This window comes from Lycorma delicatula, chromosome 6, assembly GCF_047948215.1.
Source record: "Lycorma delicatula isolate Av1 chromosome 6, ASM4794821v1, whole genome shotgun sequence".
NCBI classification, from domain to species: Eukaryota; Metazoa; Arthropoda; class Insecta; order Hemiptera; family Fulgoridae; genus Lycorma; species Lycorma delicatula.
The window spans coordinates 116725502-116751552 of NC_134460.1; the positions used below are offsets into that span (position 1 = coordinate 116725502).

Sequence of the window (26051 nt, forward strand, 5' to 3'; positions counted from 1 at the left end):
GAAAATGCAGAGAGCCACATTTTCTTGGAAAAAAAGCAGCTGTAGTTTTCCATTGCTTTCAGCTGCGCAGTACTCAGAGGACTGAGTGATGTTGATACGGCCGTTTAAGTCGTCCTGACTCACGCCCCTAACAACTACTGAAAGAGCTGCTGCCCTCTTTCAGGAATCATTCCTTAGTCTGGCTCTCAACAGATACCTCTCCGATATGGTTGCACCTTCGGTCCAGCTACTCTGTATCCCTGAGCACTCAAGCCCCCTCACCAACGGCAAGGTCTCATGATTCATAGAGGAGGATTCTAAATGTAATAAATTTAATTTAAAATCATAGAGTTGTATTCAGACATCTGGTATATACAAATAATCACCTTATTTTTATTAAATATCTTCAAAAATGTGTTTTAAAGTGTGTATGTGTGTGTGTGTGTATGTGTAAAATTTAAATTCTATACTTTTATGTAATTTTAATGTGAGGAACATTCACAGAAGCTGTGAAATGTTGAGCCAAAGTATACATTATTGAACTGTTTCGCAACATTTTCTTTTTTGAGTACATTGAGAGGACTTCCTTAAATATATAGTAACATTATAATACATCCTACCACTAGAATGTACTTTTGCCAATGTTCAGGGTGCCTCTTAATAATACAATGCAGTATTTTGATTGTATGTTGATTGAATATAAACAATACCAATGATTTCCTTATTTACTACGTATGTTAAATTTGTTACACAAATGTGTTTTTTAAGAAAAAATATTTTTTAGGAAGGCTGAATTAATTAGCCCAAATGGAGCTAAATCTGGACTCTCCATGTCCAGATGCTGTAGTAAACACAACCTAGAAACCAAGTTTTTATGATATTTCTACATCATCAGAGCAGGAGGGTAAGGGCAAAACATATTGTAAAAGAAACAAATAATACTGAGTACTCCTACTGAATGAATTGCTGCCTTCACTTTATGTTTAAAAACTGTTGGCAAACTCATTTGTAATTTATTCATTGATTTGTAAGAAACTCAAGATAGAAGAAATCCTGTGAATACTAGAGGAATGTTTTTAAAATCGAGCCTGAAGTAAATTTTCCCTTTTTTTAATGTTAATACTGCATATTGATTCATTTTCATTCTAGGATGAAATAATAATTTATTTTTCTATTGATGGTACAATGTAATAATAGAAATAGCATATTAAATATTTTGATTGCAAACTTGGTTATAAATCATATTATTGTCACAGTGAACTTAAACTTTATGGTGTAATATAAATGATATTAAATTACAAATATAAAACACAGACAATAAGTTTTAACTATCTTTACGAAAAGAGGAAATTCTCAGACCAATCTGAATGTTTACATATATATATTTAATTTAGAAAAATCAATTTTTCTTCCTTTATTGTTGCCCATATCTTCCTCTGTACTAATTATATTAGACTAAAAGTAAAAATCCACCACAGTACAGAATCTAATAATATTTCTGACTTTATTATTAATTTTTCATTTGTACATCAAAATCGCTTTAGGTGATTTTCCCTCATCATCATGTTGATAAAAAATTAAAAACTTTAAAGTTACACATTAAAAAATTATACATTAAAAATTAAAATTATCCCATATAAAGTGTAAAATATGCAGTCAAAACTTAAAATTAAATATTAAAAATTAAACGTTCTTAACAAAAAAATTTTTTTTTTTTTTTAAATGTCCTATACATGGATGTGGCCAGGCACTATAAACAGTACTATCACTACAGTACTGTTTGTACTACTTTAAAGTTTATTACAGAATAGCTGGTTAAAATGATTAAAAGCTGATGATAATTAGAAGTAGAATAATTAAAAACAGTTAGATAATTAGTTATGGTTATTACTAATTATTAACTTGCTTTATTCAGTTAGAACAGCTGTTTAACAATACATTATCTGTTTTTAATCACTTTTATCAGCTATTTTGTAATGAATAATAAAAAATTTTGTTTATCTGAAATTGATGTTTTTATTTGAAAGCCACCATTTTGTTTCCATAAATCTTAGAAGCTTGAAATTTTCACAGAAAATTTTTAGAATCTTCATTAAAAGATCTGTAAAGTTTCAATAGAATCAGTGAGGAAATGGGTGCATGATACTAAATCAAAATCATTTACCTCTTCGTGGGACACATTGTATATCTTATTTTATAGAGTAAGCTTCTTCAGTGACTCTGTAATACCTTCTATATAACTTAATGAAAGATATTTTAAACAAAAAATTATAGGGTATACTTGGATGATTTGAAAGTATTTTTCATCTAACATTGTTTGATATTGGATTGTTGTAGCAAAACTATGTCAAGCATGATGCTCCTCTGATATTCAAAGCACACTTTTTTCAAACTTCAACAAAATTAATAAAAAAAAAAATAGGTAAAAAAGTAATAACACATCATATTTCAGAAATGATGCTTCATTTTAATTCATTTTTTTGCATTCCTTTTCATATTATTTTTTATATCAAGAAGCTGATTTCTTGTCTTTTACAAACTTCTTTTTTTGTATAAAAGTAAATTTAAAAAGGTTGTTATAATTTTTAACTATTTGTTTAAGTTTATTTTATTTATTAAATAATTATTTACTTAATTGCTACTACTGGTAAAGAATGACTACACAAATATTTTGTTGCAATTGTAAATTAAAGAATAACATTTCACTGGATCCTGAGTTATTCAGTAAATTCCCTTCTTATCATATAATTATTCCATAGTGCATGAAATACCTATTTAGATTTTTCAGGTACTATTCAGATATGTTCATTTATTTTTAATAGATGTTACTAATGCAACAAACTAGAAATTGAAGAGTGTGAGAATAAAAATTGTCAACTGCCAAAGCCTCCTTTCAGTAAACTGGGTTCCATAGATCAACGAAGTTAAACAACATTGGTTGCAATCACTATATGCTGCAGTTATTAAGTATAAACAATTATCTCCTTTTTCATGTTTAAACTCGCAAGGTTAAAAATGAATGATATGCTACCAATTTTTTACCCACACAAGTCTTAGTTTAAGAATCTCCCTTATAGAAGTTCATTGATTTTAGCACAAAGATACTTCTACTTAGTATTTTGTCTGACAATTAATATTCTTAATATTTTTTAATCCAAGCAGCATTCTAAATTAGTAAATTTTTGCAGTTAATCAACCAATATTTGCTGAATTAACCAAGAATATTGCTTAATTATTGTTCTTTCTTTTTATCTAAATGATATTAGCCAAACACTTATCTGTTTTAAATTGGTTTTATTATTTTATTTTAATGTCGCTGCTCACTTGACGGTAGCTCATTACATGCTGCTTGTTTGGTACTCATAGCTATGTCCTTTAATGTACCAGTAACAGCTTGGTGAATAAGGGTAATTTGATTGTTTAACCAAGTCTTTGACCAAATAACTGAGTAAATATTGCAGTAATTAATCAACCAAATATTATTTATACTAATATACAACTAACAGCAGATGCTAACATTTGGTTGGGTTGAACACTCAATAAGTGTTAAAAATGACTGGTTGTGTGAGAATAACGTCATAAATATATTAATAATTATATAAGTGAAAGTAATAAAAGTCTACTATAATAAATGGAAAAAATACTGCTTTCAAAATTTATTGCTTTTTTCAAGTTAATTAATTATAATTATTTCTACTTAACAGGAGTTCTACGTTTTTTCATCGCAACTTACACTTAATAATAAATATTGTCATGTAATAAATTAAAACTATTAAATAAGTTTACGTTAAGAATTCTACTATGGAGTGAAAAAATATCACCTATTTATTTTTAATAATATGGCTAGATCTAAGTTGGCAGCAGTGTATACAAAAAAAGGATTCTGTAACGGTCATTTCAACGAGAATGTGTTCGATTTTTTATTTTTTCCAGGTGATTACTTTTTTTATGTTAATTAAGTTATGTCTTTATTTCGTAGTATAAACTAAACAGCAGACATAATCTCTGTTTCTTAAACTGATTTTTTGTTATAAGGAATGGAACGTTCCTGTAATGAAAAAATGTATTCATGAGTGTTATTTTTAAAATTTATTATTTAAAATTTCCAAATAACATCATGTTTTCTTTATTATTATTAGTTTTATCATTAAATATTCAGCTTTACAAATAATTGCTCCTATTGAATAAATTCGTAAACATTTCAATTGTGGTTGTGAACTTTGTAGGTTAGTTAACAAGTGTAATGGTAATTAAAAAATCTAATTTGAATGGATTAAGTTATGAATGAATTAATTAATATATTTTCAGTGTACACTTATAATTTTATCAGTTTTGAGAATATAGACGTATAATTTTGTTACTAATTGTATTCATTTGTTAATAAGATTATTTTTGCAGTAATTTAATTTAATTTTTAATAGGTGCTGTTATTTTAGACTAATTATGTGATCAAGAGTTTTGAATACATTTTTTCTGGGATTAGACATCATCTCTATTAGCAAGCAAGTGAATAAACTGATTGATAACCATGTCATCTGGGATTCAGTTAAATCCTAGAGAAGTTTTGGATCATCTTCATGAACTTGGTTATACAAATATAACTCCTGATCAGCTGAAAGAATTCATTAAAGGTATAGCTGGAAAAATTAATTCTAAATAATATTTGTGCATGCCCTTGAATAATTTTTATCATCATTCTTTGTTTGCTGCTAGAATAAATAGTTGTAAACAACTTTACATGAATCTAGTAGTTACTAAAAATTGCATTGCACCTTGTTCAGGAACAAGTTTTCCATACCAGGCTTACTTGGAGAATGGTTTCTTATTGACTTTGATTTGGTTAGCAAAAGCAGCTGCTCTTGCTCAGAGAGCAACTTCACTTTGGCAGGGACTGACTATATAATGAACAATATTGCTCTCAACAAAACAATCCTGGCAAACAAATTTGATAATGAACTGAATAATTTTGTATCAGTTGTTAAAAATAAATCTACATAAAAGTAAAGTCTCTTCTATTTTTTAATAATTCTTTTGAACAGGTAGAAATGTATCTTAGTTTTAAATAAATATGCAGTTTGTACCCTCGTTTTCTTGGTATGTACAATTTCTGAACTTTATAGGCATAACTAATAAAGCAATCAATAAAATATGGAGATTTTATGTAGTAAATGGGTTAGTCCATTTGAAGTGTCCCAAAAAACAAGCTGGTTTCTTGACCAATTCCAAAAAAATTGGAACTTACCCAATTGTTTCCTACATGTTTCATGACCTTAAAACTATTTTTTATTTAAGCAGTTTACTGGTGGCGGCCATTTTTTTTATGGAGCGCACACCTACTTTTTTAATTGTAAGGGCTACGGAAAAAAATCATAACTAAAAAACTATTGGTCCTGGAAGAATGAAACAAAAAGCAATTTAATCATATTTTATCAAGGTAAAAGATTGGTCCAGTGGTTTATTTACCTATCTCTCTTTCTATGAAAAATTACCAATAAAGTTGAACATGAAAAACTGTGAAATTTCACTTTTAGTAATTTTTTTCAAGAGGCAGAGATGGCATATGCAGTTTGAATTATTTTTTTACTTGTTAGTAGTTTTACTGTAAATAATATTAATGGTGATATATTTACCCTAAATTTTTATGAATTTTTGAAAACTAATTTTTTTTATATTCAAATTTTGGCTTCAGATAACTGCGATGGGGCTGTTGATAAAAATCTCAAAGTTTCACATCTTACAGTGTTTTTGTAGACGTTTATGGCAAATAAAAGTTTCTTTAGTAATCTAATACAATTTTGATTCAAAAATTGTTGGTTTCATGATTTTGTAATCACAAGCTGAAACACATCAAGTATTTTTTATTAAATCAGATGAGATTGCTAAGATATCAGAAATTCTAAAAAAAAAGCATTTTGACTGCTGTGAAAGAGTTGGTACTAGAAGCTACCACAAGTATGTTGTGTCAGAAGGCATTGTGTGCTATGGTGTACACACAAAAATAGGTGTGCTCACCATAACAAAACTGGCCACCACAGGTAAACTGCTTAAATAAAAAATAAAAAAAAAACTATTTTTAAGGTCCTGAAACATATAGGAAACAATTGGGTAAGTTTCAATTTTTGTTTAATTGGTCAAGCAACCACCCTTGGGTCACTTTAGATGGATTGATCCTAATATGGTATAACCCTCATCAAAGTTTAGGTCTTGTAATGATTTTTTTTTGTGAGATACTTTAAACAAACAGTATATCTACATCAATAATTGTATTAGAATGATGTTTTATCAATTGTAAATAGTTTTTATAACAGACATTTAAAAATGTGAGTTAAAATGTTTATTTTAAAAAGATTGTTGGAAAGAATCAGTTATGTTCACTTTGTACTGCATGCTACTATTAAAATATCAACACTTTTAAGTTAGTGATCTGGTGTTATTTTGAATAGTTTTTTTTTTTTTGAAACAGTAATTCAAGTTAAGTAGCCTGAGAAAGTATTATGGTTGTACTGATCCATGACATTCCTATATTTTTTGGTATTGAGAACTGAAGCATTTTTCAGTAAAATACATCTTTAGTATTACCAAAGGTTAAGTAGCTTTTGTTATGATTGACTTGATTAACTCATTATTAATAAGAATATATCTTTTTAAAATTATTATGTTGGTAGAGCTATTTACTGCTGTAAATTTATATAGAAGTTGAAACATAACACTTGTGTCATATAATATTGCTAATTCTGTTAGAATTTTTATATAATATTATTGTTCTGTTCCATGTTGAGCTGGTTGGTGCTGCACTCTAGCATCTAATAGCACTGGCCAGCAAGTTATTCTCATACGACCATTCGAGAGCCGGATCCCGCTCAGTGGAGTCATGATTTGTTTACTGTAACATTTCATTCATAGTCTAATGTGACTAGTTTTATTTAGCAGTTTAAATCTAATGTGGCTTATAGTTTTTATTGATAATGTTCAATGATATTATTCAGACTAATGTGTCATTTATTCATCAGTCTAATGTGACTTGTATTTCTCGATATTCAAAAAATCTCTAATGTGACAGATTAAATTTAATTATTCCAGAAGAATATGTTTTAGTTCATTTCTTCATCTCAACCATCATCTCAAAATATAGTCCGTACTCGCTCTACAACAATTATTCTTTGAAAAAAATCAAGATTTGTACTGTTGACTGACTGATAGAAGCCAAAGTGATCTTATGCATTCATGTGTTCAGGCCAAAAATTCCACTTTTACAACAAAAAAAATTACTAAAAATTAGTTTATTATTAATAATAGTTTTTATACTAACATTTCATGTTGATATTAGTTGTCAGTTAGAGCATCTTTCCTTTTTTAACAAGAATAGAGACATTAAATAAACAATATAACTTAATTATCTAGTCAAGGAAGTTATCAAGACCCAAAAAAACCAAATAGTTTACTAAAAAATTTTCCTTCTTTCCACACTTTTGTAATGAATTTTAATCTCCATTCCACTGCTAAATATGAAAGGATTCAATTAAACCTTTTCTTCTATTTTGAGCTTTTTGTCCATTTTAAATAAGTTTTCTTTTAATTATTTTTCTCTCTGATGACATTATTTTAATCTGTGGCACAGAGAAATGTTTTTGAATTAAATAAGTCTTGAATTATATTTTTTATGACTTTGTCAAACTTGTCTACTTGAGCAGTGGATAGCAAAGAATGGGATCTGCATTTTCCTGAAGTAATGAGAAAGGAACTATTTACTTTTTGACATTTCTTTAACTTTTAATACATTCATTTATTTATATTTGTGTAGTTTGAAGTTATAGCATTTTTTTAAACTCTAATGTATATGGCTTTACTTCATTTTCTTTGGTCCTTTTTTTTTAACTATAACTTTAAATTTTATATCCCACTTCTCTATGAACAGTTTCTCTTTTTTTATATTTGCTGCCATTAATTAACTCTGGAGTATTAATAAATAAAAATAAAGAACAAATTAATGAACATAATATGACTAACAATACCAAACAAAAACAAAACTAACCAGTTACAAGCAACATTTTAAGAAAAAGTATTAAACAGTAAATAACAAAAGATAAGCAATTCACAGTTACAGACAGATTATTATAGATGATTATATAAAGTGCAGCACTGATTAAGATTGCAGTAGTTTAATTTTGAAAGAGTAGTATAACACTGAAGATTCAGTTCTGTGCACAAGCTGCCTCACATTGTGTCACTCTGTTACGGATATAGGGTCTATATTTAATAAAAAGAGGTTAAATAAATAAAAGTATGTAAAAAGCAGTTTAGACTGGTAGACTATTTAAAATACAGATATAAAAACTAATGTATTTGCAAATAGGAAATAAGTACTTACGTAAACTTTGGAATTAATTAATTACAAAAAAAAAATTAAAATTACTTTGCTTAGTATTGTAATGAAATTTTAAAAAAATATAACTACTATTAGTAAATACATATTAGTAAGTACATATTAGTAAATTTCTAGTGTTTTCATCTCTGCACAATGACTACATTATACATGAAAAAGATGTGCTGGTACATTGGCTTGGAAGCAGCTAATTGAAAGTTTTTAAATATATTTATATTTTCATTAAGTGAATTCCTTTTTTTAACCATCTGTCTTAATTTTATAAATGGTATTATTTGCTGGATTTCTATAGTAGAAGTATTACCACTGTTAAATATCATTTCAATTCATTAATGAAGATAAAAATATAATTTTTTATATTTTCCATTATCAAAATAACCGTAATATTGAATTTTAAAGTTCATATTTTTAAATATTTCTATTACATATTTTACAGACTTGTTTCATTCAAGTTATAATACTCAAAAATTGCTTGCACCATAAATGATTGTAAAATTTATTTTTCTTTTAATGTAAACGTTGCATTGTTGCTGTTTAAATGGGTTTTTAATAAAATAGTGTATATCAGAAATATCTTCAATTTACTGCACATATTATGTTTCTTTTTTATAACTCTTGGGTCTCAACATTGTAACAACATAAAGGCAAAGAGTGTTTTTTCTTTAGTTAGATTATACACCACTTGTTCTTGAAGTGCTTCATATGTGTCATCACAAAAAAAAAAAATTGTAAAACTTCAAATTTATGTTGTGCCTTTTTTTCAAACAATAAATTTTTTCTTCCTCAGCCAGGTTGACAAAAGGTTATCATTTCATATAATATTAGCATTTCTGTAAGTAATTTACTCATTTACAAATTGTTAATTGATTTTTTCATTAGGCTATTTGTAAAGAAGAAAATGTCATTTTGTGAATTTATTTAAATATAAATTAAATGCTGTTTATCATAGTAAACAGCATTTTTAATTTAAATTCTCTAGGTCATCTACCCTCATCATATATGATGAGGGTTGATGCCATAGGACTGCTTTGAATTATTGGTGAAAGATAAATAGAAAGGAGAAGAAGAATATACGTTTCATTTGTAGACCTTGAGAAAGCTTTTGATAGAGTAAGATAGGATAAATTAATGATAATTTTAAAAAAGAAAGGAATTGATTGGAAAGATAGGAGACTTATGAAAGAGTTGTATATGAACCAGAAAGTAAAAGTCAGAATAGGAAGTGAGACAATGCAATACAAAAGATAGAAATAGGAAGGGAAGTGTGACAAGAATGCTGCATGTCACCTACACTGTTCAATATTTATCTAAAAGAGATCATCAACAATGGTTTGAAGAGTAATAAAGGGGGTGACTTTTTATTTTATTCTTAAAATAAAAACATTAAAGGTTTTAAATTTTAAACAAAATAAATAAATGCATTGTAGTTATTGTATTTTATGAAGTTTGTAATGTAATTTGAGAGATGAATATATAATGCAGCTAATGATGCGAGTAAATTGCGAATGCACTCCTGCATATATAGTGGAATAAGGTAAGTCATCCTACTTTATTTATGCTGTACTTTGGTTGATCTAATAAAATAAAATATTTATATATAGTACAGAGGAATATGATTCTTAAAAGAATTAAATTTAAAAATGTTGCAATGTTCAGAATATTAGTAGTTATTCATTGAGGTGATTAAAATTTCAAAAAATTGTGTTCTCCAATCCAATAGTAATGCCACAGTACATCTTACGAAGAACCATTTGCTGATAGGTAATGAAGCATATGTTATGCTAACAGGATAGTAGAATGATTCGAATTGCTGCTGTCGGTGCCATGCATCAAGATTGGTTACACTGCCTGTACAGAACATTAAAATTGCATTATCCAGAAAATAGACAAAAATTCAGTTTCTTTTTATATATAATTTATTATAATTATTTCAAAGTTTTTTTGTTTTTTTTTAAATAAATTGAAACTCATACAAACAAGAACAATATTTAGTAAGGTGCAAAACAACTTTTTTCATAAGAGGTAACTATTTAAGGTGGAATTTTTCCTTTTGCGCTGCTTACTGTGTCATACTTGAGCATTATGGTAGAAAGACGTATAAAGAATATTATCTTTTGAACTATTAACTCAAGAAATTAATAGTTTCATTCTCAGTGCAAATTTACACAAATTAAAAATTTTAATTTTTTATGTAAACTTTAAGTATTCATAGTACAGATATAATGTATAACACTTTTGAAACCCAAAACAATTCTTTGGGTTTCTGTAGCCTATTGATGTAGTTTGAATATCTAAACAAATTTTTTCAGTACCTTATTAGTAAATGTAAAAGAAGTCAGTCACAGCAGAAATAAATAACTTCTTTATGAAGTAATGGGAAAAGATAGTTGTGGGGAAATTATAGAGCTATTTGTAAAAGAATATATATGTATATATTTTTAATATACTTAACATTTTTTTTTATTTTTAATTGAATTTTATAATTTGTTACAGATTTAAAAAAGTTAATAAAATATGATCAAAGAAGGGCTCAAGGAAGTAGAAAAGATGAATCAAGTGATGATAATGCAAGCGATAGTGAGAGTTCTCCAGAGAAAAATGAAAAATGTGGTATATCATGTGAACAATCAAGACCAGTAGCCCCTCAATCTACACCACGTCATGTTTTATCACCTCTAACTGCTGATCTAGCTGAAAGCAATATACAAAAACATCCACCAACTAACTATGCTTCTCATTTTAATAGAGGTAATTTGCCTTTAGTTTATGTACCAGTGTACCGATTTGTGTAATCGATATAAAATTCCTTTTTTTTATAATACATGTGACTTCGTGATCTTATGTTTTTCTTATAAATACATTTTGAGAATTTGTCAGCAGATAAGAAAAATATTTAAAATTAAGGTAAATTACACTGGTCTACAAAAATTTTTGAACAGTTATGTTAATGTTTTATAAAGTATTTTTTATGCTGAAACAGAAAATGTAATCAAAAATTCTTTATCACAATCACAGTTTTGAGTTATTTTTGTTTAAAGATCCCTATTATGGCATATTTTACATACAATTATATATATATATTTTTATATAATTATGGCAACTGCTATTTCTATATAACACATATCTCTTGGTTTTCTTCAAAAAATAAGAGAAATATTTTTCTACCCAATTGTTCTGTCCGGCTATGGGATCAGTTCCTCATAGAGACAATTTACCTATTTCGACAGCCCCTCCTTCTTGGCAGGAGGAGATTTCAGATTCTGAAGAGGATTGTTCTAAGAATACTGTGACGGCACAAGCTTCAAGAGCCGATGATTTCATACCAGAAAAATTAAATAATCAACTACATCTCATTTCACAAGTAGAACTTAACGATTTTGTATTTATCAAAATAACAAGCAAAACCTCTAGCTTCATGCTTGAAAGAGTAGAATTTATTGAATAAGGATACTAAAATTTCATATTTTAAAAGCAGAAATGAAGACTTGATGTAATATTTCACGAAGATATATATATGCTGTCTTCCTGTTGTGATACAAAAGTTTTGATGTCTGCTCTGAGTATTGCTTATAATGTTGATGGCGGTTATTCATCAAAAACAAAGTTTAAAAGCAGTGCTACTGCATAATTCAAACAAGAAGTCTTCTGTACCTGTAGCGCATGCTGTTAGAATGAAAGAGTCATGTGAAAGTATGTTATTGATTTTGAAAGCAGGCAATTACGATGTTCTCTTATGGAATATCTGTGGCAACCTCAAAGTTATTGGTCTTCTCGGTCTGCAAGCTGGCTTTACAAAATACTAATGATTTTTATGTTTAACAATCGTGCAACAAGTGAACATCTTATGAAAAAAAAAACACTTTCACTCCTGAACAAAAAGGTATTAAATATTTAGTCCACCTTTAGTCAACCCTCAGCATGTTTTTTGCCATCTTAACATATAAAATTAGGATTTATAAAGAATTTTGTCAAAGCATTGAGTAAAAAAGGACAAGGATTTAAATATTTAAGACAGGCGTTTACTAAGTTAAGTGATGCCTAATTAAAAGAAGGAGTATTCGTTGGACCTGAAATTAGAAAATTACTCAATGATGAAAATTTTGACAAAAAGTTGAATAATGTGGAATAGCAGTAAAAAAGTCATTTAAAGATGTAGTTCATGGTTTTCTTGGAAATAACGAAGCAGAAAATAGTGATTTTTTTTTTTGTACAAAACTTTTGTTGATTATAAAAATTTAGGCTGCCAAATGTTATTAAAAATTTCATGTTTTGCATTTCATCTTGACTTTTTCCCACCAAATTTGGGTGCTGTGAGTGATGAGGAGGGAAAACGCTTCCACCAATATATATTGCAAATGGAACAGTATTACCAAGACAGATGAGACGAATCGGTGATGAGCGACTACTGTTGGTTTCTATAAATAGAGGACCTTCCTGCACACAAAAGGAAGAAGTAATTAATTTAGTTCACCACTTCCAGTTTTAGGTATGTTTTATCTGTTATAGCTCTATTCTACAAGAGTATCTTTTTATTTAAACATTTTTAATCATAATAAAATATGAGTATTGAAATTGAATATAATAAATTACGAAAATTTATTGTACCTATAAACTTGGTCTCTTTCATAAGTTAATGTTTATTAGCAATTCTGAAGGGTGTATAGCAAAAAGGTAAAAGGTGATAGAGAAAAACTGTCTTGATTTTCAGGTTCAGCATACAAAATAGGTTAAAAATCACTTATTGGTGTTTTTGTTTTGAAATTTTTTTTCTATTTTGTAGATCAGTGTTATTAATAAGATTATTTTTTGAGATATGATTCTTTTTTTTATCATTTGTTTATATTTACACCTCTAACAAATATAAACGTGTGATTTTTCTCAAAAATAAAAATTAAACCTTTGAAAACTACTTACTGTTTTCTCAATACAGGAGTGATTTGTCTAGTTTTCCTCTATAAAACTATATTGTGTATTAACATATGAAACTAGATATCTTATATTCAATAAACTCTGTTGCAAATTCATTTGCCATAATTATGGCAAGTTTCATTTACAGTAACTAAATGGCGAATAGACCTCAGATATTTTTACAAAGAAGCACGTATAAGATTTTCCAACAGATATTAGTTTTCCATCCAACATTTTTTAATGCATCGTATAAAATAAAGAAATCTAGTAATATACAATAAAATGCAGGCAATATTTTGGTACATCTCTTATGTAATATAAACTTTTTTTTATGTAATAGTGCCAACTAGTGTCAATTGCAAAATTATAATGAAGCGATACCCTTATTTTGAAGTAATTCAAAAAGCATAAAACTGTAATATAGTATTATCTGAGAATTTCATTATTATTTAAGTTTGTCAATATGAAATTATTGATCATAACATACTCTTTTCATCCTGGTTTCAAATACCTGAAGAATTGTGGGCAGAATGGTTGCCCATTTTTTAGACAGTAGTCACACTCTTAGTGGGATTTTCTCATGCTCTTGTTCCTTCAAGGGCATTCTTTCTCACCATTTACTTTTTTCTTTAGATTTACCATTTTAGATGTTACAGATGTAAGTCAGATCCTGGAGATCCAAACTGAAGATGCCAGGACTGATAATGATTTTTTTCTACTAAACGCTTTTCTTTCCAGCAATTTGTATGAGTATTTTTATCAGATTCTATTTGAATAGTTTAAAAAATAACTATGTTAAATATTATATATACTTTTTTTTTAAGGAACTTAATATTATTACTATTCAGCAACAAAGAACAATTTGTTTAAAGTCATCATAATTTCATTCTTTAAGTAGTAACAGACTGACTGCCCAATTACAGTTGCTGATTTTTTTTTCATAGCATGTGAAAAATGCTGTCACTGCTATGGAAAATAGCATCTGTAATGATGTAAAAGATAGCTTTTTGGATTATATTATAACAGAATAATTTCTAAGTCATTTATTTTAATTATGAATCATTAGTACTGATTAGTTACAAAGTATCATTTAGTAACATAGCTTGGTTTCATCTTAATATGAGAAATTTCAAGTAACATCCTATGTCAGTATTTGTAGATGGTATGAGAATGTTTACAGGAATCATTTTATATATGTAAAGATAAGTCAGTTGAAAATATGTTTCAGCTTGTTTTTCTACCAATTTTCTTCTCAAACAAGTCCACTACATTAATAAAACAAAATTAATTTATTATTTTTAATTCAATATCTGTGACTTATTCAGATAATTTTATGTTTAGATCATTACTGTAATATTCAAGACCCTAGTACTGGACAATCTAGTAGTGATAACATAGATTCAAGACAAAGAACAGAATCAACAAGATCTAATACTAGAGATGAAATGTCAAGGACAAAACGTACTACTCAGTCATGTTCTGCTAAAGAAAATCATGCTCCAACTCGTTCCAGTTCATGTAAGTGTTTGTGTTTTTTTTTGTTTTTGTTGACAATTTTAATTATAATCTTAATTTTTTTGTTAATAATAAATTCTGTCGGTGATTGGTATAGTCATCAGCTGATAAATATCAGTATCATACAGTGAAACATTGTTTAAATGTGGTTATTTATACAAATCAGTTTATTACATTTTTATCTTAGTAGCTGTTTACACACAATCCTGAAAATTAAACAATTTTTGTTATTTTTTAAATATGGCATAATGCTAGTTACAGTAAAAGCACCGTCTAGCATATAATTTTATTAAATCAATGTGTGTAATTAAAAATTACAAATCATGTTTGAAATGAAATAAAACAGGACTACAGAATGATAGAATTAGTCATTAAGAGTTTTAAGACGTATTGGTGTATCAAACAATTTAGCTGTCACCAAAGACAACTATTTTTAAATATTGAAACAGGAAATTAAGTTCACATGATAAAGATTGGGATGACAGTGAAATTAGCATACTGTACTTTACTGTAAGATGGGCATTGTATACAGTGGCCAGTGTACATAACTGTAGGATAAGTTTTTATGTGTATCAGATAATCAGTGTTTAAGCATTAGATTAAAATTAAATGTACATTTATAAAATAAAAAAATAATTAACATAGGTAATACCTTGATAGAATTATAATTTGCTGTGCACAGTTTAACTCTTGACTTCACCTGCAGTTTTCAAAAAGAGGACTTATTTCCAGTGAGGGGGCTGAAACGAATTGTCCACACCATTAAACACGGTTTGGTCATCAACTTAAATGTAATTTATTATAAATTTTAAAACTGGTTATTACTTCATAGAATATTGGATCATCAAAACACAGATAGTTTACATTAAGTGCTACTAGGTTGGTAAACGTTCAAAATTAAAATATTAATGATGCAAATAAAAGAGCACATCCTTTTAGATGTTGATAGTTTTTAACAATTTTTGAATTTACAAAGAATAATTTATTTTATAAAAAGTAATGAAAAATTGTGCTAGATATATATTTATTTAAAAGTATTTAAATGGTTATGTGATTTTTATTTGAATAATTAAAACTGTTTCAGTTATTCGACCATGGAAGTATCAGTCAGGTGGACAACGATCCGGTCATCTGACAAATCGCTCTGATCCAGTTGCTTTGTATCACAAATATCAAGCATTATGGCAAAAAAATAAAATTCCAGGAGAAGAAGCACATTCAGGATTAAGGTGGAATATTCGTGAAAGAATGTTGGGGCAAGATCCTCAACCTAGGGTAAGCTTGAATTCCTTCAATTTTTAATTTTCTATGGCTTAAAATAAGTTGTATTCAATTTTAAAAGTTAAAATCTTTAGTCTTTAAAGCCTATTAAATTTAATAGCTTAAATTTACAAAAAAAATTAAATTACTAGTAAGTAAAATTATTTGTTTTCTTGTAATAAACATACGGATTTATAAAGAATGTATTAAAATTCAGTTTCTGAATTTTGTTATACTTAATGGTACGTACAGTTTGACCAACAGTAAAAGTAACCAAAATTTTTAATTTATTTTTACTTCAAGTTTAGTTGAAATTGTTTTACCTTAATTGAAAGCGATTGCAGATGCTTACAAAGAAATAATGAGCATGTTTTGTTCATGTTCAGTTCACTTAATGAACCCTTCGATGAGTATTTATATAATTAGCACATGGTTATCACTACTAGCCTTGCTGTGCATGAGGTTGATAGTTCAATGCCTAGATGAACCACTTATATTTTAATCACAAATAGTTCGTTGATATTGTCACCAGCAAACATATTGATGTTGTGTTTTAATTACTAACACATCTTTCTTTTTCTTTTTTTTTGTGGAGAATCTTATTACAAACACTTGGATAGTCAGTTGGACTTGCAACAGGTTCTATTTAATGTTACTTAGTATATATGTGTGCCTTTGTAAATTTGACTAAACCACTACCAACCATCCTCTTTCCTGGAACTGCTGCAAGGCATTACTTAGAAGAGTAATTTTGTTTTCTTTAGATGTAACTGCCTATAGCTGCCAAAAGAGTGCTATAGCTCCTCCGAGAAGAGTGGCAGCAGCTCATTTCTAGCTCTTTGAATAGTGGCAATCTCTATATTCTCTAGGAAGCAGTGTATCAAATGTGCAGGTCACTTCTTTAATACCTGCCAAACAGAGAAGGTTGTTTTTTGTGGTCCTATTTAGAACCAACTAATATGGCATTCCCCACGGATCCCTATTTACCTCTTCAATGAATTGTTGCCAGCTACACCTTTTGCTTGCCCTGATTAAAGTTTTGCGTTCAGTCTTGGTCCTCTTGTAGAAGGTTGAGAGCACTGTCCTGGCCATGTCCAATCTACTCAGGAGCATCCTTTGCCGTATCTTGTGGCATTGACCTCTTGAGTCGAATACCTTCATTCCACCGATATATTGGTGGGTGATTTTGACCAGAATGCCTCCACTGTACCACCTCATCACATGCTGAAGTATTCATGACATCTCATGAGCCGAACTACACACTTCTCAGCCATGTTCACAGTGTTGACCTCAGCTAGATTCAAGGGACCTAAAGAAGGCCGGTTCATTGATCTTTTTGGTACTCCAACCTGGCAGACTAGTATTGCCAGTTCTTACATGTGTTCTCTTGTCCATCCACATGAGTACAGCTGGATGATCACTAATCACTAACTTGTAGCTCTCCCACACTCCCCAACTGTATATCCTTCCTGCCAGTTTGATGCTTGCAAGGTCAGGTTGACCACCAAACCTGTCTTGCCTCTTCAGAGGCAATCCTCATTAATTGGAGCCATCTCTAGCTCTGAAAAGATATCCAGGAGCATCCTGCCCCTGGCACATGTTTTGTTACTGTTCTATACCATGGCCCAGGTGTTTAAATCATTGTGACAGTAGCAACTTATGCAGTCTAATATGCCAAGCTAGTATTAATAAGATAGTTTCCACCAGTTCACGCTTAACGATGTGTGACAGCAGCTTGTAGGTGTCATCCACGCGAGTCTGAACATAGCCCTCAGAACCAGACATCTCGCACAGCTAAGCACAAATGCGAGCCCGTATTGCAGTTCTGCCATTCTTAGAGGTGACCTAGGAGTACTGCAGTTGGGGAGCATGGGATTCTGAAACAAGGACCACTCCCGCATCCAGCTCTTGAGCATATTGGAACAAAATGTCCTGAGCCAGCCTACAGTGGTTCAGGTTAATCTGGAGTATCTTCATGAATTGCCAGATGTTTTGTTGCTTCTCCTGTAGTTCGTCTTGTTCCCCGGGGCGGCCTCATCCACAGTTTTGGGGCAGCGTGCACTGCAGTTACTAAGGACAACTTGGCCAGATTTCACATTTGGTATTTGTATCCAAGCACCACCACAGGCTATAGGCCACCACCTCGAATTTGGTGACCCGTCATCAAATCGCTGTTGCCTTATTTCTCGTTAGCTAGTGCAGAACTGCACCACTTCCCAATCAATAGATTCGCCAAGGTGAGACCACGAGTGATCTTGCAGTCTTCTGACTGTGTTTAATCCTTTAACCATTAAAATAAGAAGAAAAATGAAGGAAAACAGCAAAATAGAAGATAAGAATAATAAAGCAAATAAGATAATGGCTTGTCAGCTATGGAGATACACCAAAAGTGGATTGGAAATCTCTGTCAAAACTTCATTGGCAAGAACTTCCTGCTTAAACTAACCCCAAAACTGAGGTTGAATGTGTCCATAAAATGACAGACTAAAGCCATTTTAGGCGGGATAAAACCCATCCTTGAAATTGGCTGACCATAAAGGAAATGCTGCAGTGATCAGTCAAAACTAGACCTTATGAACAACGCCTAAAAAGTTAAAAATAAGCAAAAAAAATCAATTAAAACACACATACAAATCACTCTGCACTTGAAGTTTGTAATATCACAAGGAGACATTTATTTTATCTCTGGTAACTACATAATTACCACCCAATACAATTACTCTGCTCTTTTTTTTTTTTATAGATTAATGTAGCATTTGACAAGATGCCAAGCCTGTTCAAACTCAAAATCTTCAAGATGAAAGACAGAGATATTACCTTTCTATCACAGAAGTCTGAGATCATCATTACATTAATTAAAGAGTTAAACTATTTAGTAAAGTTTTTTCTTATTTTCCAAAATCAAAAATTACACTTACATGAGCTGAGGTCACACTTTCAGAGAATGTCAGTAATCGCTTCATTGCAGCCAATCTAGTCTAATCTCCTTAATCTTTATTATCAATGTTAGTAAATATCTAAAATAAATGGGGGGGAGGGGATTATCATTCATTTGATTGTAAGGCATAATTCCAACCATTAACCATTAAGGAAAAAAAGGTTTGGTGTACAACTAAACTGCCCTAAGTTCCATTAAACAATCAAGTAAACTATCCTGAGGAATAATTTTTTATGAGTGTAATAATATTTTAATTTTTGATTTTTATGTTTTTTTTTCTGTACAAATTTCATGGAATTTTTTAGTTTGTATATTTTATTTATTTTAGATTTTATTATTATTTTATTTATTTTACATCTTTATTGTGAAAAAGCTATACAATATTTTCTGACTACATTAAATTATCCCTTGACATAATCACATCAGTTTTAAAACAAATTAGTATAAAATGCCTCGGCACTTTCTTTATTATTAGTATTTAGTATAAATAAATCTATTCAGTAGATTTATTTATACTGTTTTTTATTATAAATTTTTGTTTCTTTTATTTAATTAATATAAAAAATATTAATTCAGTTTGTTGAACAGCATGATTGTTTTTGCCCCTGCACCTGTAATTGTCATATATCAGACCCACATTCTCACCACGATGAAGAAAATTCAAATCAGTATTTTGAACGACAATTTAATGTACCATATAAATATATTAAACAGATTTATATTAAAACTACTATTAAATTAAAATAGTATAATATGAATGATTTCAAAAAGCTATAATATTTTCTTCAAAATATAGTAATATATTATAAATTCATTACAAACCTAATATCATCTTTAATGTTACATATCAATTTCAATTTTTAATTATTTTTAATAAATTAAGAAAAATAAAATTTTTATTTATATTTTTTAAAGATATTGTATTTTTATTTCAAATTTATTTAACTCAGAAAGTAAATGCATTTTTATAATATCCATTCTCAATAAAACTTGGCATTTATCAACATTGTTCTAGTTATGATACCATTCATGTTGACAATAAACAGAACTCTTGTTTGGTATTCAGTATGCCTTCAGATTCTGTTTTACTTTAGTAACTAGCAAACCCAGTAATGCTTCGTTATTGCTAGATTTGTGTGTATATATGGATTAAATGAACACAATTGAAAGTTCGAAAACATTAAAAAACATTACGGAACTTCACAAAATTTAACCTTTTACTTTATAAAAATCAGAATGTAAATAAACCCAATTGTCAAAACAGCACTACTTATCGGATTTAATTCAAACTATTCTCTAAACACAGTAGTAGAATTGAAATACCCCTAATTTTCTTTCTACTGATCAGATTGAGGATTTCAATAGCTTTAAACCTTCTCTGAACAATATGGACCATTTTGTAAAAACCCATGTGTAAATTGATCAAGTGGTTTTTTAGTCTAAAGTGGACATACATACAAGCATTGCCTTTTATATATATATAGAAGAAGAAAGTCTGTTTGTATATTTGTTTGTTTGTTTTGTAAATATCTCGACACCTAGCGGGTATAATTTTTGTAAAAAAATTTCCTTTTCACATAACTAATATATGCCACCTAGCAGGTCCATTTTTTGCAAAAATATTTATTTTCGCGTAACTAATGTATGTTCTGGATATGAGCCAAACTGGACCATAAATACAATTTTTTGAAATTCTCGATCCCAGCACCACCTGGCAGGTCCCAACTAATTCAGAAACCTTCATGGGCATGCGCACAATAACTCATCAAAGTTTCATTGCAATCGGATAAAAGGTATAGGAACGCATACAGGACAACCAAACATACATTCATTTTTATATATATAGAAGACTACAGTGGTATTAGATATGACTTCTCTTGACATTGAAGTTATCACCTTATAAGCGGCCTACTGGGAAAAACAAATGGCTATAAAGTCATCTTCTGATGACAAGTGGACGTCTCTCTTAATGCACAGACAGCTATATATTTTTTTTCATTTCTAAACAATTATCCACTATTGAATTGGTAGTGAAGTTAAAAATAACATTTTTAAGAGTTGTTAGTTATTTTAGTTAACGCACGTATATAAAGCTAGTTGAATATGTCAGATAGACATGGCTACCTGAAATATTTGAACAGGTATTTACTGTTTCTTATTCTTTACACTGCTTATTTTCCTGTACGTTTACATATAACTTTATAAAATTTTGATGAAGCTGCTTTTTTTTAATGAACCCAGTCTTGTCAGCATTGTAAATTTGAAAAATAACCAAACCCTTAGCGAACTTGTTTTGTTTATATATGCTGCAGTTCTGTTAGTTTTTTGTTTTTTTTTGTTTTATAAGCGACACATTAAAACGTGTTTATTTAAGTTAAATTTATTATAAAATGCCAAAATATTTCCTTAAATTCATAATTTTTCTTCATACTGAAAATATGTTGTATATACCAGAATAGATGTATCCCATGTTGATACAAATAGCTTTGGTACACTTAAAAGGATTGTTAGGTTAATTAAATAATAATAATACTGTTCTTTTCCATTAAAAATATATCATTAAATAATTCAAAAAACCACTTTAAATACAATCAATTGTAAAACTGTCAGAATGGATGTTAAGACTGTATTTATTGTACTGTGGAGTTGGAAAGTTTTTATTTTAATGAAAAATACAAATTAGATCCATTCATTAGGTTGTAGCTATGTTTTTAATCTCAAAAGCAATTAATTATATCATTTATTGTGAATTATGAAATTTTATCGGGTTAATAAGCATTTCATTAAAGTATTTATCATTATTTTAATAAATTTAAGTTATTGAAGTAATGTCATCATAAATCAAGTAAATTAATGTTAAAATAAATTTTTATTTAACTAATACCATTTCAAAATATACCAAACAACAAGGAATTAGCTAGTTGCAAAATTGGGTACTTTTCCATTAATTTGCTCACCTGGAAACTTCTGTACAAATTATAAACCTTAAAAATAAATTATTTTATTTCAATTTCTTTCTTAGTGTTATTGTAAAAGTTTTGAATTTTTAAATGTGATATACTATAATATACAATTACTTAAAAGACCAATATTGAACTATCCATTTCAAGTAATGAATGTTATGTGTTTATATATTTTTTCTTTAAATAATAAACCTATTTTAATAATTGGCTTTTTTAATTGGAAAACAAATTTGGAAAGCTTATTTTATTCAGTAAGATAATTAATTATTTCTGTTTACCAGTTGTAATTTTGTAATTAGAGTATAACAATTGATTTATCATCAACAAATATTTAATTCCACAATTTATTCTGTGACAAAACTATTGGTATTAGATCTTTGTAACAATTCAGTATCTTATGAATAAAGAAATGTGATTCAGATCACAAAATGACTGTAGCTTTGAAGAAGAGGGAGATGCAGTCGTATTCATATTCACGGTTACAGCAATCTAGATTACTAAATTCAGTCATTTTAAAATTAATGTATGTATGTTTCTTTGAACTGGCAATCATTAAATTCTGTGAAAGAGACTTGATTTCAATCATAACACAATTGTAGACGAGATCAGTTATTTACGTAAGATTTGTACATCTAAATTGTTAATTATCCTGTCGTTACTGAAGGTCCAAGTGAAGTTGTTATTTAAAGGAGTCTGTTCGTTACTGGAGGTCCAAGTGAAGTTGTTATTTAAAGGAGTCCGTTCGTTACTGGAGGTCCAAGTGAAGTGATGAGTCGCTATTTAAAAAAAGAAAGTATAATGTTGACAAGTTATCAGTTTTAATGCCAATTATTTATGATCATAGAAATAACAGCAGTATCCAATAATTGGCTTACTTGTAATTGCGTATATGATGACTGATATCAACATGCACAGACAGTTGAAATATTGTGGAGATCTGCCAAATCTCAGCCCTAAAATTACAATGGCATAGCAAATCAACGTTTAACACTTATTTATGTGGATCTCTAATAAGTAATCATCTTATTTCTAACTTCAGCCTATTTGAACAAATTTTGCATGATATTAGAAATTATTGCTCTCCTCAGTAGTTAAGTTTATACTTTTCGAGATTAATAAGAAATACATACTGAAGAGGAAAGGATTTCATAGTGGGGCTCAATAAACAGAAAAGTATTCGAAAACCTACATATGATTTGACTTACTTTCTTGATGATTGTTCCAGTACAGTTAGATACTATTCTAGCATCTATTCTTAACAACAGTAGATAAAATTTATTTTAAGTAATTATGTCTGTGTGGCCTACCATCATTCCCCAACTCCTTGGCAACCAAGTAGATTAACATCTTCATTTAAAGTGTTGATTTAGTTAATATAATTAATTTACTTATATATTCTATTAAAATAAATTATTTGCTCTTAATCTTTATTATTGATTTTTTTTTCAGCCTATATCTCAAGCATCATCTTTGGAAAGTATGCCTAGGAAACGAGTTGTTCGAATGTAAAAGAAATGAAATAATTGCAACATATTTTACATTAATTAAATTTTATCCAACATAATGACTCCGTCTTCTGAAGACATTGCCCAATAGTGACACAGTTATTAAAAAGTTGATTAATCACTATTTTATTTTAGTAATAATTGTCTGAAAATAAAAATATAATTTATATCACTATGTTAAACCACATAATCAATAAGAAGAATTATTCTTCTTAAATAGAAAACAAGTGTAATTTTATAATGAAAATTTATTTTACCTGAATTATAAAATTTATGGAACAATTATTGAACTGTTAGCTAATAATCACTTATGATAATACTCTTGAACTTTTCAGTAATATACAGTACTCATTAACAGCATTAGATTAATTGTAAGAGATTAACCACATTAGATTAGATTAATTGCAGGATTCATCAACTGCACCTGTTAGGTAGCTCTGCTACTTGTAGACTAAGTAAAATCCAGCAGTAAGAAATAGAATGCATAGATAAATATACAATGAGTAGGCAGATCAAATGTGGCAGTTGACTCAGTTGCTGTAGTATTTGTTTATTTTAAGAAGTAGAAAGGTTTTTATTAGAGAAGCAATCAAACATTAAGAAGAACCCCCTGATGGTGGTGGGAGGGAATGATCAGTTCACAGAGACTTTTATAGGAGATCAGGGTAATTTAACTTGTTATTTAATAGTGTATAATAAAAAAAATTGGTTGAACTATGAAAAATTTGTTTTATACTAATTGCTTTTTTCCATTTTATTTACAATGTTTTCATGTAATATTTATTTATTTGAAAAAGTCTTTTTATTCGTATTTTTTTGTTGTCCTATTTAAAGCAATTGCTATTTTATAGACTATTATTTAGTCATTTCTCATACAGCTTTCTATTTGCAGAGTAGTTTTTTTGTTTATTTTTTAAATAGTTATTTAACTTTTACTCTCTAAGGGGTTTTGTTTTGCTATTAGAAGAAGAATTTAAACCAGGCATTTATTGTTACCTGGTTTATGTTTTTGTAGTCTCAGTTAGTGTTATTTTTGGTCATAAATTCCCGAACAAGCAGTGATATATGAGCTAGTTGGTTATCATGATGTAATTTCCATGAATTACTCTTCCTAATATCTAGCTTATTTTTATCACAAAACAAAATGTCATGAATGTACTCTTACATCAATTATTCGGCAGTTTTAATTCTAATGTCTTTAATGATAATTTTAAGTCATTTCATTCATTCACAATCTCATTCATAATTTACTTCTGTTTTTTATCAGTAATGTTTATTAGAATGATACTTATTCATTCTGTTAATTTTTAGAGTTGTTGATTAAGTAATATACAGAATTTTGTAAAAAAATTTTTTGTTTTAATATATTTTATTTTATTCATTGAAGAGGAAAAAAAATGAATTTATTATACTTTAAATTCTAAAAAATTGTGACATGCCTAGTCCTAGTATTGTAGAGTATTATGAGGTCTTCTAAAAAAAGATACATTTTATGTCATTTGTTTGTGGGAAATTTAGCCGCTATTTGAATCATCATAAAATACAGTGTATTTTATTGTATTATATGAAATAATTTATTTACAAAAAAAAATGTGATGATTTGTTACCAGCTGATTATCAGTAAATGACCAACGAAAATTGTATATATTTAAAACTGTCGGTTCTTTCTGTTCATTATTATTATTATTTATTTATTTATTTTGTTTTCTCATGCAACAGAACAGCCTTATAAAGCCTTCATATGTTGCACAATATTACATAAAAACATATACAATATTTCAATATCCTTACAACAGTTATAAGTAACAATTCACATATAAATTCAAAATAGAATATTTAAATACATAAATATCGGAATACAATACTAATAATAAATTATAAATTCACAACAATGGATATAATAATTAAAGTTTCAAGTCACAATTCACAAAAAATTTTAAAAAATACATAATTCAAGAAACAAACTTGTGGCTAGAAAATCAGACCGTCGCCTTTACCATTTTATAAATCAATAGCAAATTTACATACATATATATATATATATATATATATATATATATATATATATATATATATAATAATAAATGCAAGTTATGAATCTGTGTATAATCATAAAAATAATATTAATAAAGTAGTCCAAAACAGTTTTAATAATAATAACTGATATCTATCACATTATCAAGTAATAATAACTATAATTACAAAGGTAACAATTTAGTATTTTACAATTAAAAATTTATGTATACAGAACCAGAACATTTTTATAATAATGTATTTTAAAATAGTAAGAATTACAAAGTAATAAAAAAGAATAAAACCAGATTATTAATTAATTATGATTATTATTAAGCAGTAAATAATTTCTACAAGCAGAAAATAATTCTGAGTAAAACTATTTTACTAATATAAATTTATAATATTATTTCAGCAGGTGAATTAAATAGAAAAGGTTAATAGTTAGACATTGAAATAAGTATGAAAAGTAAATACATACATATATATATATATACACCATCTAGCATAACCTAGTCAGTGTCACCAACTATAGCTCGATGTATTTCATCAATAGATGGATGAGCAAAAAGATCTAATAGAGCAGC

The 26051-nt window shown here is 28.3% G+C and overlaps 2 protein-coding genes across 3 annotated transcripts in view; one reads left to right on the plus strand and one right to left on the minus strand.

The window, feature by feature from the left end:
- LOC142326142 (endothelial lipase-like) overlaps positions 1-23848 on the minus strand; it is a 58965-nt gene extending 35117 nt beyond the window's left edge. The window contains exons 1-3 of the mRNA XM_075368353.1: positions 23709-23848; positions 15438-15525; positions 10104-10210 (exon numbers count right to left, since the gene is read on the minus strand). Of these exons, the coding sequence (XP_075224468.1) occupies positions 10104-10113 (10 nt within the window). The 5' untranslated portion in view covers positions 10114-10210; positions 15438-15525; positions 23709-23848. The remainder of the gene's footprint in view (positions 1-10103; positions 10211-15437; positions 15526-23708) is intronic.
- Hyls1 (Hyls1 centriolar and ciliogenesis associated) lies at positions 3832-24175 on the plus strand. 2 transcript variants are annotated; one of them, XM_075368354.1, is made up of 6 exons: positions 3832-3912; positions 4401-4610; positions 10856-11110; positions 14612-14788; positions 15870-16060; positions 23396-24175. In XM_075368354.1, the coding sequence occupies exons 2-6, from the start codon at positions 4508-4510 to the stop codon at positions 23453-23455; spliced, it is 786 nt and encodes a 261-aa protein (XP_075224469.1). In that variant the 5' UTR covers positions 3832-3912; positions 4401-4507; the 3' UTR covers positions 23456-24175. The 2 variants fall into 2 exon arrangements, with proteins under 2 accessions (XP_075224469.1, XP_075224470.1); XM_075368355.1 differs by having other exon boundaries at positions 3838-3912; positions 4416-4610.
- Positions 24176-26051: the final 1876 nt, after the last annotated feature.